Raw genomic sequence first — 17,209 nt, forward strand, 5'->3', positions numbered from 1 at the left:
TACAAGCACCTGAAGTTAAAGGTGCATGATTTTGGTTATATGTTGCACTTGTTTGTACGTTTCCATGCTTCGTCGAATTAGTAGAAAATTAAAATTATGTTCATAATACTGTGTATATAATTTTATTCGTTGTATTATGACTGAGTTTGTAATCGGCGAATCTTGCATATTAGGCTCTTGATCGTAACTCGTAAGTCTCATGAACATGACACATTTATGTTTGAACAACACGGTAGAGAAGATAACATAGACAAGAAAGAAGATGAGGCACCTCAACAACCCAATGTGAGAAGAATGAACATCTCTTGGTACACCATCTAGCATATCTAGTAAATATATATCCGCCTAATCTTTTGTATGTAAATAGTATGTACAGTTAGTTGTACACACATTCAAGTGTTATTTTTTGTATGTAAATAGTACTGTAATAGAATTTCCAATCCCGCACCATCGCGTGTGCATCCTCTGCTAGTTACAATAGTCCAAAGTTGAGGAGGAAATTTTGACACTATTCATAACCTAAAGTAAAACTACCCTGATTTTGATTTATTTACCAAATTGCCTATCTACAAAAAAATTTGCTTTGTTACGGATTTGCCAGGTTCGGTTTGCATTCAACAGGCCCAGACAGAGGCCTAGGCCTGGACCAAAACGGCCGAGTCTTGAAACAAGCAAAGTTACTCTTGGACCCGTTTAGATTTCAGATCGGACGGACAGGGGAGAAATTGTGGGGGTATTTTTGTCATTGTATGTTTGGGATTTGGGGATACTGTCTGCTTCGTTCGATGGGATTGAGGGAGTGTTGTTGCAGACAAGGGTACGGCCTGCAGATAGAGAAGAAGAGAGAGAGGGAAAGAAGGAGAAATCTTGCAGACAGACAGAGGTGCAGCAAAGCAAGCAGCGTTATGGGCTGCACTGAGAGAAGGAGAGACGGAGAGATATGCTGAGTTTAATTTTGGTCTGTTCGTTTCTAGGGTTTGTCTTGCTCTGTTCGTTTTCTTTTGCTGCTTTTGGATTCAATTCGAATCAAATAATGTAGTTTGTCTTGATATGAATTCTCTCTACAACAATAGTTAGAGGTTTTTGTTTAAATTATCACTGATTTTCTTTGATTTGGCATTGAATCTTTGTTAGTTTGGACTGCAGGTGGTTCTGATATGGAGGAGAAGCTGTAAGAGCTTATGATCTTGCCGACTTAAGTAGGGTCCTTCTTCAACTCATATAAACTTTCCGGTACGGTTCAAACTCTTAAGAGTTTTATGATTTTGCAAAATCATGTCTGCAGATGTTTTCTCTTTAGTTGCACTTGCATCATTACATTATACTACTGAATTTACTTAGAAAATATGTAGACCACTCTCTGAAATGCAAGATAGATGAACTCGGTCAAAACTTAAAAGACTGGACCCTAACATGATCTGACATCCTCATCGGTACCAATTTAATCGATAAATTGAAGAGGCCACCAATACATTTACACCTTCAACTGGTGCAATTTAAGCATTCACTTGTGTGAGAGATGACGATAGTTAAGTACACCGACTTCCAGAGGCTGTTGATATTTGTAAAATCCAAAGAACTAAAGCTAATAGAAGGGGAAACTTCACTTTGAAAATAAGGATCTAATATGGTAGGGAAGATATAATATTTTTACAAATTAAAACAGAGCAATCGCATAATTAGTAGTTCATGCGAAAGTTAATGAGGAGTTCACGCATAACACGACTTTAGGAACAGCTAGTACCAATTTTAATGCAAGAGAACATTTCATACTTCATGAATCAGTGACCTAAATTTTTCTCGAGCACTCAATCTATGCATAAGATACTACAAATAAGAGCACAGTTCAAAACCAAATCCAGGGCAACAATGTGCATTCTATTCCACAAATTAATTCATAAAAATGAAAATCTGTCATAAAATCAGAACGGTGTTTGATCTCATTTTCCTAAATCTGACAGACACCATCAATCTCAATGAAATAATAAACCACATGATTGACATTCTCTCTTTCGTAATAGCTAATTCAGTTGAGTTCTTCTACTAAAAAAATGTAGGGAAAAGATGTTTACAAAAAGCATATACATAACACATATTATAAGACATTGATACTAAGTATCATCTGCTGCAGTCAATCTGGTAAAAACTTGACAAAATTCAGTATCTACATGCATTTAATCAGAGACAAGCTGGGGTAGTCTCCATCTTCATTACATTTTTACTACTGTTTGACCATTGGGAATATTGGAGAAGGTTTGCTGGCATGAAAAACGTCAAACCATACGAACAGTCTCTTCTTTATTGAAAAGCTTTGGAAAAAAAAAAAAAAATGTGAAGAATATTTTATCCCAATTACAATTGGAATGATAAGCTTTATCTTTTTCATGTTTTTTTTTTTTTTCAGAACCAAAAGAAAAAGAATGAGGCTTAGGTTAAATCAACATGCCGGTTAATGTAAGAGACTTTGTCCCATCAATCAATCTGAGGTGCATCTTCTAAATCGTCAAAATCCTCACTGACACTCAAACATATAAGCGAACTGGAGCGATTGCAACTTTTGTTAACATATACTTCCGAATTCGCCATTTTGATTGTATATTGATTCTCGATGTCAACTTAATATAATATTGATGCAAACTGAACTGCTTATTTTATCGCATTGATTCGCCTATCTCATGGTTTTTCAATTATTTGGTGATGACTATTAATTTGTGGCTTTGTGGGAATTACTCAAGTAAAATGTGCATTGTCTAATTACTGCATTTGAGAATGCGATTGTAGTGCTGCAGCCTTTTGAGTGAATTTTTCTGTAGATATTATTCATAGCTGTTGTCGATTATAGTTTGAAAATTCGATACAGAGAGCGGACATTTTTCTAGTAATGCCCAAAGCCCAAATCTCTTTTTCCTCCTATTCCCAATTCCCTTTATCCTTCCGTCCACAACCTACCAACCCTCCACGGATCCACCACTTGCTCCACCTCTCCTGTCCACCACCACTGAATTTCTTAATTTCTATTTTTCATTTTTTGATAATGTCCTATTTTTTAAATTTAACTAAGCTTTCTAATCTTAGCCCAAATTAATAATACAGGATGCTATTGAAATAGATGTATAATGGATGAAAAATTTTGAATTTCTAATAGATTATAGTTATTACTATGCTTATTAGATTGTAATTTATGATTTTTTACTATTTGATTTGATCATGTGTTAGTTAATATATATATATATATATATATAAATAGATATGTTTGTTCATTAACGGATATGATTTTTTGTTTTAATAATTGATAATGTGTAGAAATTAGAAGTATGGAACGATATTAACATGTGAAAACATTATCGATTAATCTAGACAATTTTATTTGTAATAGTTTTAACTCCAATTTTGGATGGTTCTGATCCAATTCCGGATACTTCAAGTTCAATACTAGGACCACCCAATGTTAGAAGTCTGGATCCGTCATTGCCACAAGGTGCTCATAAGATGTTCCTGGTTTTGAGCCCAATCGGAATCTGCCAGATCTCCAGCGTTTTGGGAGTGGCTCAGATTTCATTTGGATATATGTTATACAAAACATGTTCCTTTGTAAACTTATTCAGCGTTTTGTAAATCGACATTTTTGTTTTGTTTGAATAGGTAATTAATTCCTTGAATGCAACTGTTGTTAGAACATTATTATTTTTATCTGCATCAAATTTGAATTTCGAACTTCCGACAAACAATTGAAGTTAAATCTTAATCAAAGCAAACAACTGAAGTACTTAAAACAGAACACATCGTGTTCTAGTAGCTTATTACACATTACAAAGACCAACATAAAGCATCACGCATAGTAAGAATACTATTATGAGTTCAGTACATTATTTCGAATCATATTTTTCTTTGCAACTGAGCCACTTTCAATGCAATTGCTAATGCTACTTTATCTTTCATATCATCAAAGAAACGAAAATAGGCATACCTCCATGACTTCTTTATGATTAATGTGCCACAAATTCCCCAAAAGCCTGTGATGAAGCCGAGTGTTATACTGACATAGAGCCAAAGCTTTCCATTATCGTCTTCATCTTTATTATCTCTTGCATCACTAGAGGGAAAAGGCGGTGTTTCATCTCCAGGGCACTTAGTTAAAGGAACCCCACAGAGTAATGGATTGCCTTCATAAATGGATGGGTCCTCGAGCGTCTGGAGTTGGTTGCCCGAAGGAATTCTTCCAGCCAAGTTGTTGAAAGACAAGTTCACATGAGCCAAGAGCGACAAAGAGGAGTAACTTTGAGGAATTTGTCCCGAAAGGCGATTGTGTGAGAGATCAAGAGTTTCCAACCAACGCAAATTTCCAATCGTTGAGGGAATGTTCCCCCTTAACTGATTTCTTGACAAGTTCAAGGTCCCCAATGCAATGAGGCTGGTCATTTCTTCAGGAATTTCGCCTTCTAAATTATTTGATGAAAGATCAATGCTATACACCCATCTCAAAGTAGTCTTGTAATATACGAGTTCGCTTCCTTTCGCCGTGACTGTTGTTTGTATATCATCATATCCAGGGTCTGAATAATTGTTGGATGGAATGAAATTCAAAGCAGTCAAATTCTTCAAACACTTGGGAATAGTCCCTGAAAGATTGTTATGGCCGAGGTCTAGGATGTGAAGGAAGGGAAGATTGCAAAGATGGCTCGGGATGTGCCCACTTAAAAAGTTGGAATGCAAACGCAGCGTAGACAACTCGGAGTAGTTTGATCCGATCCATAAAGGAACACTTCCGGTTAATTTGTTGCCTCCAAGATCAATACTGCTAAAAAAAGTTGCATTTTTCAACTCGAAAGGAATTTCGCCGCCGAAATTGTTATTGTTCATCTTCAATATAAGCAGAGAACTCGGGACACCCATTGAACTCGGAATATTACCAGAGAGATTATTGTATGCCACATCAACAACCCATATATTTGGCCACACACTCCATGCGTCCGGGAATTCTCCGTATAACTGATTGCTCCTAAGGGACAAGATTGTCAAGTTCTGCATGTCGCATAAAGAGGACGGAATTGTACCATTCAAGTGATTCTCCGCAAGACTCAAAGCTCTTAATTTGGGCATCAGTTGTCCGAAATTTGAAGGAATAGGCCCGGAAAAACTATTACTTTCGAGATAAAGGTGAGTGGCATTAGAAGATAAAAGTGGGAGTGGACCTTCAAATTGATTATGACTCAAATCCATATAATATAAATTTGGAAATTTGAGTTGGGATCGAAGCTTTGCGCGGATTTGGTTATGAGACAAATGCAAACGTTCAACTTTGGAAGATAAGTTCAAGAACCATTCCTCTGGTATAGAATCTGAGATTCTGGTACTACGAAGGACGACATTAAGTAGCTCAGTCTGAGATTGAAGCCATACAGGAAAGGCAGGACCTACACTACAATTTATAATGTAAATTGTGTGGAGCTGGAAGGGGGGAATCCACTCATAAGTCATATTGAAAATGAGCGGCACAGCTCGTTCCGTGGACAGATAAATAGATCTCAGTCTTGTGAGATTTATCAAATGAGTTTCTGTTAAAATGCCTTCCCATGAATTGCCATCCAAATCCAGGTCAACTAGCTCAGATAGTTGGCCCAAACTTTCGGGAATAGATCCGTTCAAGTTGTTGTAATGAAGGCGTAGACTTTTCAAGGATGACAAGTTTCCAACAGAAGTTGGAAACGAGCCCCAAAACAAGTTGCTTCCAAGGTCAAGGTGCTGCAAGCTTGTTGGAACTCTTAAGGAGTCAGACAATTCTGTTGCAAACTTATTGATAGACAAATCTAGTGATTCTAATCTGTTATTTGTGCAATTTGAGAAACCACTCAAAAGCTCTTGAATCCCCCCATCAAATTCGTTGTCACCGAGGTTTAAGATCTTTAGTTTGCAAAAGTTTCCGAGGAGTTTGGGAATTCTACCTTTGAGGTAATTACGAGATAAATCAAGGTGTTTAAGAGCTTCGAGGCTTGCAAGTTGGGGCGGAAAATGACCGGTGAAAGAATTTCCACTTAGGTCAAGTGTTTGGAGGTTAGTAAGGTTGAAAATGCTTTTGGGAAATTCAGATTCTCCCACAGATGATGCAGATGAGATGTTGAGATAGCTCAAAGTTCGAAGTTGGCAAACAATTTGAATCCCTTGGAAATTATTGTAACTTAGGTCTACGTAGCTCAAATGTTTCAAGGTAAGCAAGGATGAAGTTACCTTACCTGTCAAGAAAGACCTTTCATAAGCCAACTCGTCCCACTCTTCATCACCTCCCAACCGATCTCAATAAGTATTACGGAGGTCAATTTTTGTAGCGTGACCAGTGCGGTTGTCGCACGAAATCCCTTCCCATTGACAGCAATCCTGACCAACCCAAGAAGAAAGCCTACCGGACGGATCGGCGAGGTGTTGTTTAAAGCTGAGAAGTGCTCCTCTCTCTTCCTTGATGCATGATTTCGCAGTGACTGAAAGATATGAAGAGGCCAAAACCAGAAAGAGCAAAATATTGAGGTGAAAAGTAGGGTTGAATAAGCAAGCATGGAACCTATCCATTTTTACCAAGTTTTTCGTTTCTGTTGCAGATGGCTGGGTACTGAGGTGAGGATACAAGTGAATATATAAGAAGCTGAAGCTTGCTAGGAAATCGTTGGGGTCGAAAATTCCAAGTCCTCCGCCCATTCTACAAGTTAGCAAAGTCCTCTCAGGTTGACGAGACTTGGGCCTATATCGCACCGTTTTTCACGAATGGATTGTTGAGATTTGATCAAATGAAATTTAGTTAAATCTCAACATTTGCTTTTCGTGTTTTGTTGTGCAAAAAGAGCATCACTTGTTTAGAAATGTTTTTAAAATAATTAAAAACGTTTTTAAAGAAAATAATTTTAAGTTCCAAAAGCACTTACAATGCTTTTTCCAAAAAGCGCCCTTCTAGTAGGAAGCACTTGAAATGGTTTTTTAAAATTCAAAATATATTTTTACTAAGAATTGGTTCCACACAATGACATGTAAGATATACATCGAAGCATAAGAAAATTGTGTGTTTTATGAGGAATTAGTAACAAAAAGAAAAGTGAAACAGCTTTGCCATTGAAGGGAGAATTACAGAAGCAAGCTTTACACACGAGATTAGCATCAAAAAACTCCAAAAGATATTTATAGCCAACATCAATTAATCGATGCCAGAAACCAACAAATTTAAATAAAATAAAAAACACATTTGAGAAAGAACAAGAAATTTCTAGTTTATCTAATTGCCGAGTTGGGTGGCGTCCACAGAGTCACAGACAGACCGAGTCAAAAAGCCACGTACACTTCTCACATTTCCGGTCAATGACCTCTGCTGACCAAAATGCCCTCACCCCAAAGTCTAAAATCTCATAACTACCCCTTAGAGCTCAAGAACATCTCAGCCGTTGATCCTCAAAATGACAAAAACCATCATCATCAACATCGACGGCAGGAACACTGTGTCCTACAAAGCAAGGGCATGTGGACTACGAAAAGGCCGGTGAGTGGGCCCTTACCCCCTGACCCGGGGTAGCAGTATTTGATTTTTGAATTTCTCACACTTTTTGTTTTTCTTTTCTATAATAATTTTGAATAATTATACAATTTAGGGGAATTAAAATAAAAAGGTGGCTACTCGGAATCACTGTCGAGGCTGTCCATTCCCTTGAGTCCCCTTCTCTTTTGCTGCACATGCAAAGCCAACACAATCACCACAAGGGTCGACCAAAATATTATGTTACCTTTACTATTTTATCTATTTATTTGTTGACCAATATACTAGTTACCTTCTTCATTTTACTTTTCCTATCTCAGTTCACATGCGTATTCCACTAGCAAATTAAACTATATTATATAATTCATAATTTTATGATTTCAATGCATTAATTATGTAATTTAATTTATTAATGGAATACCCGTGTCAAGTGATTTCATTTCCTCTTCTTTGTTATCTTAAATTTTGTAGACTTGGCATAAAACAAATAAAAGAAAATTTGGAGTTATTAGGCGTTACAAAGAAATCAAAATTTGAGAACTAGTCATGCTCCTACAACATTGTATTTTTGGAATTAAAAGAGGAATTTTTTTTGTTTTTTTCCAAAATTGTTTATAAGATTGACACAACTCCCCCCTTGCATCCCTGATATTTAAAATTGATATAAATTGTCCAAAGTTTGCCCACCGTTCCATGAGAAATCTTTGTTAAATTGAGAATATTTTTGTCAAATCAACTCTTCCTCTTGAACTGGTAGTTTCTTTAATTTAATAAAGATTTTTTTACTAAAATACCAAAATAATTGACGATAGACAATCTCAAAGATCACTTTTATCGGTTTTAAATCTCAAAGATTAAAATAAGGAGTTATAATAATTTCAGAGACCATTTTAAAAATCAACTCTTCCTCTTGAACTGGTAGTTTCTTTAATTTAATAAAGATTTTTTACTAAAATACCAAAATGATTGTCAATGGACAATCTCAAAGATCATTTTTATCGGTTTTAAATCTCAAATATTAAAATAAAGAATTATAATAATGTCAAAGACAATTTTAACTAAAAAGCCAAAAGAGGAATAACATGTCTAAAACACTAAAAAAATAGAATGTCAAAATACACTTCCATAAATAAATCAAATACAGGCTGTTTTTCACTTTTCACCACCAATAGAAATATTATTAATGTTGGTATGAAAAGACATTGTTAAATATTATTATTCTCCACTTTAAGCACCTAATTATTCCCTCCACTAAGAAAACAAAAAGTGAATGACAATTAGTCGCAAACTTTTGAGCAATGTCAATTATATACGAATCCCTTACATGAATTGTGTCTATCGTCGAAGTTACAGTCTAATAACATATTATCATGTGTAAGTTTTTATTTACATATCAATACATTTTTGAACTGAAACGCTACGGTGGCATTGAACCCGTTTCATATAACACCTGACCTCAAATCTAGTTGGATCTTGTTCTCTAGCAAAAATATATTTCCTTTTCCATATTAATGAAGGTGTGTGGAAATTTAAAATTTATAAAAAACTGAGGAAAAAGACAAAAGAGGAAAACAGCAGGAAAGAGCAGCATATTACCTTCTTCACACATTTCTTCTCCCTGACCTCATATCGATTCCTTGTCAAGTCAGACAGCCACATCCCTGGAAAACAATACTGCCAACAAAAAAATATATTTGAATTATTAAACCCAAAAATTAAAATTAAAAATAAAATTGAAGAACAATGATTTAAATTTTAACATACCTGCAGAGTTCTATCAACATTTTTGGCTCTTTTTTTGGGTCTCTGAGGGAGCTTCGTGCCTTTCATTGCAAGGAAATCATCTTCCTTCTCCTTCCTCGACAGAGCAATATAAATTCTCGGCCACTCCACCACTTCGTAGTTCACCTTCTCCGCTGCCGCGCGCGAACCAGCGGCTAATTGATCCGATTGCAACAAAGTAGAATCAGCATGATTCACACGTTCAGCTTGAGCTCCATTTGGCTTGCTGTCATCTTTGGCTGCTGCTGATGACCTGCCCAAGCAAGCTGGCACCTTTCTCTCATTTTTCTCCGGCGGAGGAGATCTTTTCCCCGCCGTAGATCTAGAAGCGGCTCGGCCGTTGCTACCACCAGTAGGGTTTCTCGATGGCGACCTATTAACGCCGGCAGATCGATCTTCCAAATTCCTGATCATGGCAGAAGAGAAGAGGAGATTGCAATAAACGGGTGAGTTGGGGAGATTTAGATGGATGAAAAAGGTGGTGACTTTTGGAAGTGGGAGGGATCAGATGGAGGTTTTTTTTTTCTACACTTTCCCAGAACAGAGATAATTAATCAGAGGGAAAGACAACAGAAAAGGACATGATTTAAGACCCAATGAAATGAAGAAAAAGCATGATTAACCTTCTATTATATACTAATTAATTAGATAAATACTCTCACTATCTCCAAGAATATCTAAAAACAGTACCACAAATTCCAATGAGGAAAAAGGTAAATTGGGAGGGAGGATTTTCAAGGAAGGTGATGAGATTTTTATGAAATTTTCTATAAATCCACTTCACAAAAAGTGAAAAACAAAGCAAAAAACAGAGAGAGAGCACAAAACAGAGCATTTGAAATTCTTTGGTCTCCTATGAGAGATAAAAGCTGAAAGACCATGAGAGAGATGGATGATTAATGAAATTTTATGGTGTGTCCAGGGGTAAAAGGGTCAAACAAATGAAAAATTGTAAAAAAGCGTAGTTTTTGAAGTTGGATTGAACAGGATCAGCTGGACAAGAACATGGGTTGGTTGTACCAAAAAGGACCCAAAGGGTTTGTAAATTTTAGATCTTGAACCAAAGGACTAAACAGTCTCTGAAGAAACAAAATCTCAGCCTGCAAACCCTAATTGGAAAAAACCCCAAATAAAATCATACCATATATTAGGAAAAAATGGGTGGACAAAAAAGTAAAACCAACGTGATTGGAGGACTGGACTTTAAATATTTTTGACAAGAACAGATCTAATGCAAGATCTACCAAGTGATCCGGAGCAGTAAAAAATGCATTAAAAGTGGTAAATATTATTAATCCACAGCGAGAAAAAAGGAAAGAAATAAAAACAAAATAATGAAAGGCATTGATACTCGGAAGGTTGGTATACGGTACCTGCTAGGAAGCGACCCGGAGGCTTCCTTTCTCGGTCTGCCGCCATTAGAAAACGACGACGTAGTGGAGGAAGAAGACGGAAGGGGCAGCGGCGGCGGCGGTGGCGGCTGCATGGACTTGTCTCTCCTCTGCAGCTTTGAAGCCTGCCTCGCTTGGGCTGACGAAGAGGACTCATCGGTGACAGCTCGGATCTCAGTCCTGGAGACTCTCGACCTCTTTCTCTGGCCCCACTGCAGCAGCACGTCGCCGGCGCCGCGGATTGGGCTGGGAGTCCGGCTGGGACTCTTGTCCAGCCGCTGCTGGGTCTGGTGGTGGATTTCGCCGTCTGGGGAAGTGGGTCGGGCTCCGAATTGGGATTGGGTCGGGTCTTGAGGCGTGGGTTGGGATCGGAATCTGAAGGGTTTGGTGGGTTCTAGAGATGTGACTACACTGTTTGTTGTCACGGTGTCTGTAATCCCGTCGTCTTTGGATATGGTTCTCACGGTTGGTTTCTTGCCATTGCTCAGAGGAACGCAATCTGGGCTCACTCTCAGGTACCTAAAAAAACAAAATTCAAGAACCCAGAATTCATTAAATCGAAGAATAAATCGACATCAATTTGGACGAATTGAGAAGGAAATAAGTAAAACGAACTCAGAATTTCTGGTTCCAAGATCAAATTTCTGGGTAGGATTATCTGTTTTACTGAAGAGATGATAAAACCCAAGATCTTAGCTGTAATTTTTGGAAACAATTTTGCAATCTGATTGAAAACGGGGAATCGAAATTGGTCAACAGAAGCTGGGTATTGGTGAGAGTGGTTTGAATGTTGGTGAGGAGTGATTCGAAACCGAAACCAGTTTTCAAACACCATTTTTCTGCAGCTGACAACAGAAAGCTGAATCTGAAGAACAGAAACAGAGAGCTCTGTTATCTGCGGGAGCCGAAGCATTTCTGCATCAGCAACCGAATCCGATTGGAACCAGAAGCTGATTTCGACCCAAGTGAAAAAATCAGAGAGAGAGAGAGGAGAAGATCTCTCATCCAGTAAACAACCGATTGTTCAGAAAATTGAAAAAAATAAAAATTAAAGTTACAGAAACAGGAGGAAATGATGAAGCCTGATCCCAAGAACCAACAAGCCAACAAAACCAATCGACGGTTCGGACTAATTCGCTGAGAATCGCACACCAATCAAGCAAACAAAAACCAAGAAACATGAAAAGAGGAGCAGCAGGCAGACCTCATCATCATCCGGTGAAATATTCTACCTCTCGGACTACCAACTCACAGCATTAACATCTCCTTTTTGGATACAACCCAAATGAAGAACCGAGTCAAAATTGTTGTCAGAAATCAATGGTTTGTTTCTGAGGATTTGTTCATCAACAATGGCACGAACAACGACGGGGAGGCTGAAGAGCTAGAGAGAGAGAGAGAGAGAGATGGGAGGCAGAGAGGCAGGCAGAGGCAGAACCCAAGTGGGCGATAACATAAATTTATACAACGCGACCAAAATATGGTTGCCGCTGGAGGCTAACAACAAGACGCACTATGCACTTGTACCAGTGCTTAGCAGACTAGCTGCAATGGCTGGGTCGGCACTCTGGACACGTTTACTTGGTTTGGGCTTCTCTGTATTCACACAGCCCATTATACAAACATTGGAGGATTGGGCCTAATCTCTACTTAGATATGAACTTACCCAGGTAAAAGGGTAGGCGCACTTGTGCTCTCGCCAATTGCATATTCGGCGAAGACTTAATTGAGTCGTAGTTTGGGAAAGTTGAGATTCTAACATTGAAACACGAAGAACATTTTTTTCTTTTTGACGAGGATCTAGTCTAAACTCATGTGATCTCTCGGGCAACAAATCAAACTCAAGTGTAGGTTGCGAGTACATCGTCTCGATCAACTGCTAAACTTGTTGATTAGAAATCTTCTTTTAATTACGATATTCGATAAAATTTTGATAGTATATCTAAAACGTGTTCAACAACGAACCTCAGCTCCATATCTCGAAAATTGTGGATTTTTATTTTTATTGTACCAACTACACTTTGTTAATGTAATTAATTTCATACTTTTCTCAATAGATAAACGAGGTCAACAAATAAATTCATATTTTGACATAGACATACAAACACTTTTTCTCTTCGTTAACAACTCCTTAAAGCACAAAGCGTTGATTGACTTAATTCTAAAACATAAAAATATATTTTGACCTCAAACAAAATAAGCTCAAGTACACAAATTTGTGACCTCGACCAAAAGAAATACAAAATGTTGTGACACTTGCTCAATTGTTGGGTATGCTAATGAGGGTGCATCAAACCATGGGCAATCATGCAATTTAGTTTTCAACTTTTCAATTCAACAAATATAAAAATCAAGGAAAATACACACAAACATAACGAGTTACATATTTTTTTTAATAAAATATAAAGCTAAAGCAACAACAACAATCAGCGAGATATAAACCACAATTTAATCCCCTTTTATTAGCAACTTAAGCGTCCATCAAGTTTTATTACTCAGTACAAGTGATATTTTTTTTCACTTATACATGAAAGATCCAAAATTCACATATCATCGAAACTAAATTCAAACTAAACTATTATTTCCATTGTGTAGCTTAATCTAAGTTCCCTACCTACTTAATGTAAATATGATCTTTTTTTCCCTTTTAAAAGGGGAACCAACCGACGACGATCCATCTTACCGGGGGCGGGCCAAAAAAGACACAAAAACTCTCCTGGCCACCATCGTGCGATCTACCAATTCCAGAAATCAAACTCAAAACGTGCCACCCCATGGTGGTTGTCATTGCTTACCAAAAAAATATACATTCCATTTTCCCTTTAAAAGCATGTAAGCATTTTCATTTGGGTATTTCCAAAAATAAATAACAGCAGCGGAAATAACCAATGAATTCCAAGTCATACATTTTCGACCCGACCCAGTGACATTCAGTATCTTTATAAACTCATTCATCCACATGCAAAATATTTTAACGTATCAGCAACTGAACGATACAAATTACAATGACTACACAGGTCCAATATCTTATAATACATCCAATCAGTCGCTTGGTTGCGAGCAAAAATATGCACCAACATAGCACGGACGGCAAATTACTAGCATAAGTGTCATGGGTCACAAGTCAAAACGGCAACAACAAACGAAGCTGGCAACATCATCGTTATTGTGATTTAAATCGCACCTTCATTGTCTCCCAAAAAACGCGATCGAAGAGGAAGAAACTACCACAAGTGATGATGAAGTGCAATACGTCTGGTCTTTAATCGTATGGTATATGTACTGCATCCCAGCTCCAACTTACAGATATGTCGACCTTCAAATATGAGCAGAAGAAAGACCGATTTAGAACAGAAGTAGAACAACACGGTAATAAATTTCTTCACATAACAGTATATTTTACAGATTTCATCAAACAGTTTTGTGTCAGGATAAAATGAAATGATTTGTATACTGTAAAGCAATGTGCCACCAAATAGCCTTCCACTCAAAGAAAAACGAAAAAGAAACAAATAGATGTGTATACCATGTTTGGGGTTGCAAAAAGCAACATGAGAAAGGACTTCCTATCTTCAGTATGCTACAGCTAAACCAATTATAAAGAATGAATCATCGGCAGCTGTACATTTTTAACTCTTCACGGAATAAACAAACAATGGGATCGTGATCTCGTCCTTTGTTCTTGAGATCAGGAGCCTAGTCATAAGATCACATTTCCGTCATGGGCTGATATTCCCGTGTATTCCTAGCACACATTAATCAATGCTCAAACTAACCAGACGTGTTTTACTCACGGGCTGATGTTTCTAAGTCTTCCAAATAACCTTCAGAAAACAAACCTATCCAACAACCAGACACCACTTGTGATATTTTTACCTTTCAAAGAGACGGGGAGGATCTCAAAAACAACTTTAAGAGAATAACAGTGGCCTAACTTATGAAGGTTAGATGACTTTGAACTTGACAATCACAGCATCATGGTGCAGAGTTTTGAAGCAACTTTACTTCATATAGATGAAAACCAGCATTTTTGTTCTAGGTAGAAAAACACCCTCGTTCTATAACAAATTCTCTATCTGCTTCTCTCTTGTTTTCATATGTTTTCTATTTGCAGTTTTCCTTTTGAAGGGTTTGGTGTTCTCAATTCGACTGCCTAAAAGGTAGGGGATGAGAATGCCATCAAACACACAATAGATTTCCATGACATCTAACAAGGTTATGAGTAGTAACCTGTCCAATGAGCACCAGAATGTGAAATTGGTCATTCTACCGGAAGAGCCTAGACGGTGATCTCTTTGGTACCTTCCCTTCAAGCTTCAACCTTCTGTATGCTTCTCTAAGGTGGCATGGCCTGATTGGCCCAGACTCTTTCCTCTCCGACATCACTATTCTGGCTGCAAGTGAACATAGAGGCTCTTGGTAAGCCAAATAAATGTTGGGCCATTAACATTCATGTTACTTTAAATTTTTTATAACATACCTGTCTCAACAAGTTCACCAACAAACATCTTTGCTATCCCTGACACTACAATATTCATTGGCGCAGATATTTTTGGAGTTCCACTAATGCTAGTTAACAACTGCAACAAATAATGCACACAAACATTAATGCCAAATGGCTACTGTTGAAAATATGAAAATTCTATGCAGGTTCCAGAAATGCCTTCTTTATGGAAAGGTAACAAGGAATCACACCCTTTTCATGTTGGCTCTCTGAAATCCAGCTCTGCGAAACGACTCGTACCTACTCATCTGTTCCTCTGAGAACTGCGATAAAATAGCCCTGAAAGATTATTCAAATCTAGGAGTTTAGAAGGACAAGAATAATCACCAACCAGATGTATTAGATGAGATACAACCCAAGTTAGAACAAGCTCAAGGAAGCAAGCATACTTAGAAATTAGAATACTGCAAAGTACATCTAGCGAGCTTACAACTTTTGTTTCAAACTGTTGTCATTCAAAACCTACTTGGACCCTTCATACCCTAGTCGAGTTGCCTCACCTTCCCCCTTGTTTTACTAAACCCAAAAAAACACCCCAACGACGATAAGCTTTATAACAAAAACACTTCAACAGCTCAATTGGAGAAAACAAAACCCTCATCTATACACTAGTCATGCTCTAATCGATTCTTAGTTACGAAATCCCTTGGTTTTACAAAGTAAGTCGAGTTTCTCTTTAAATATCTGAGTTCGAAGTGTTTCCCCTTACTGCTATAAATCAAAGTATGATGAATCTGCTCCATCAAGTTACAAAGCACTTTTATCTACAAACCCTAATTAGTAAATTGATAAAATAGACACTCAATTTCTTGAAGAAAAAAAAAAAGCTGAATTACGAATTGGGGTTTATGAAAAAGTGATTAATTACTAAAAAATAAGCTGAATTATGAAATGCTGTTAAATAAAAGTGAAAAATTCGAAAGCAACATACTGCATCTTGGCCATTTTGTCAGGATCACCGGTGGCGGAGAACTTTCCGAGCTCGACATCCATGTTGTCTTCGTCGTCATCGTCGTCGTCATCCTTGTTCTTGACAGCGGGCCGAGCAGAGGCGGAGGGCGCCGTCGCAGCAGAAGTTGGCGTTGTTCTTGTTCTGGTAACTGCTGTTGCTTTCGGCGCTGCAGCCGATGGCGCGGACGAAGATGACGGGCCAGGAACAAGAAGAGGGTCGTCCTCTTCTAGGGCACCAAAGGCGGCGCGCGCGGCTTCAGCGACGGCTGGAGAATCGGGCGGTGAGTCGTCTTCTTGCTCCTCGAACGCCGCTTCGAATGGGTCCTTGGATTGCTGCTTCATTGTCGATCCCTCTGGAATTTGGGAACTTTCGTCCGACGAGACACTGTTCTATTTCTTTTTGTTCAAATTTCAAATATATAATGAGCAAAAGATTGGTGTGGGCCGTTTGGGCTTTCCATTGGTATGGGTTTTTTGGGCTTTCCTTTGTTTAGGCCTTTTTCCTTCCAGGAATCCTTTGGAACCCAAAAAAGAAAGCCTAATGGGGAACAAATTATGCAAAGAACATGATTATTACAACTGTAATGTTAGTTGGTATTCTTTTTCACTTATAAGTAAGAGGTTTTAGGTTCGATTCTCGCCAAAGGCGAATTTGAATCACATTATTGTTAGCTTATTGTCAGGATAAGCCTACCCGTCGCCCTTAATGTAGATAATATCGTTGTTCAAAAAAAAAAAAAAAAATTAGAGGCGGGCATGGTTAGTTTAATTCGATTTAGGACTCATACAATACTCAAAATCAATGTAACATCACGGCTCAAAATGATTTGATTTGATTGATGCCTCAAAATAATAGCATAATCGAACAAACTCAATTCAATTAGCGGTCAGTTTGGTTAAGTCATTTTTTCCTAAAGAGATTTGGTTCAGAGTAAGAGGACAAGTAGGTCAAACTGAACTGAACCAAATTGTGTGCTCGGATGGTTTGAATGTTTTAAGCCGTATTTTGCACACCGCTTCACCAAAAATTCCAAAGAATGACTAATGTTATGTGGTATGCATGACGTCATT

The 17,209-nt window shown here is 37.8% G+C and overlaps 2 protein-coding genes, 1 long non-coding RNA gene and 1 pseudogene across 4 annotated transcripts; 1 reads left to right on the top strand and 3 right to left on the bottom strand.

Annotated features, from left to right (window-relative positions):
- The first annotated feature begins 499 nt into the window (after positions 1-499).
- LOC137730084 (uncharacterized) lies at positions 500-3,419 on the top strand. Its single transcript, XR_011068083.1, has 3 exons — positions 500-958; positions 1,147-1,233; positions 2,405-3,419. It is a non-coding gene; the product is annotated as an uncharacterized lncRNA (long non-coding RNA).
- Positions 3,420-3,425: 6 nt separating this feature from the next.
- LOC137730083 (receptor-like protein EIX2) lies at positions 3,426-6,687 on the bottom strand (annotated as a pseudogene).
- Positions 6,688-7,085: 398 nt separating this feature from the next.
- On the bottom strand, positions 7,086-12,129 carry LOC137730086 (uncharacterized). Of its 2 annotated transcripts, XM_068469151.1 has the most exons (5): positions 11,888-12,128; positions 10,666-11,202; positions 9,275-9,698; positions 9,107-9,184; positions 7,086-7,701 (listed from the first exon to the last, which is right to left on the bottom strand). In XM_068469151.1, exons 1-5 carry the CDS (start codon positions 11,896-11,898, stop codon positions 7,648-7,650), a joined length of 1,104 nt encoding a protein of 367 aa, XP_068325252.1. In that variant the 5' UTR covers positions 11,899-12,128; the 3' UTR covers positions 7,086-7,647. The 2 variants fall into 2 exon arrangements, with proteins under 2 accessions (XP_068325252.1, XP_068325250.1); XM_068469149.1 differs by lacking the exon at positions 7,086-7,701 and having other exon boundaries at positions 8,514-9,184; positions 11,888-12,129.
- A 1,443-nt stretch (positions 12,130-13,572) lies between these two features.
- On the bottom strand, positions 13,573-16,512 carry LOC137729411 (transcription initiation factor TFIID subunit 11). Its single transcript, XM_068468355.1, has 5 exons — positions 16,119-16,512; positions 15,379-15,466; positions 15,164-15,263; positions 14,914-15,077; positions 13,573-13,999 (listed from the first exon to the last, which is right to left on the bottom strand). Exons 1-4 carry the CDS (start codon positions 16,478-16,480, stop codon positions 14,950-14,952), a joined length of 678 nt encoding a protein of 225 aa, XP_068324456.1. The 5' UTR covers positions 16,481-16,512; the 3' UTR covers positions 13,573-13,999; positions 14,914-14,949.
- Positions 16,513-17,209: the final 697 nt, after the last annotated feature.

This window comes from Pyrus communis, chromosome 3 (assembly GCF_963583255.1).
Source record: "Pyrus communis chromosome 3, drPyrComm1.1, whole genome shotgun sequence".
In the NCBI taxonomy this organism is placed as follows: Eukaryota; Viridiplantae; Streptophyta; class Magnoliopsida; order Rosales; family Rosaceae; genus Pyrus; species Pyrus communis.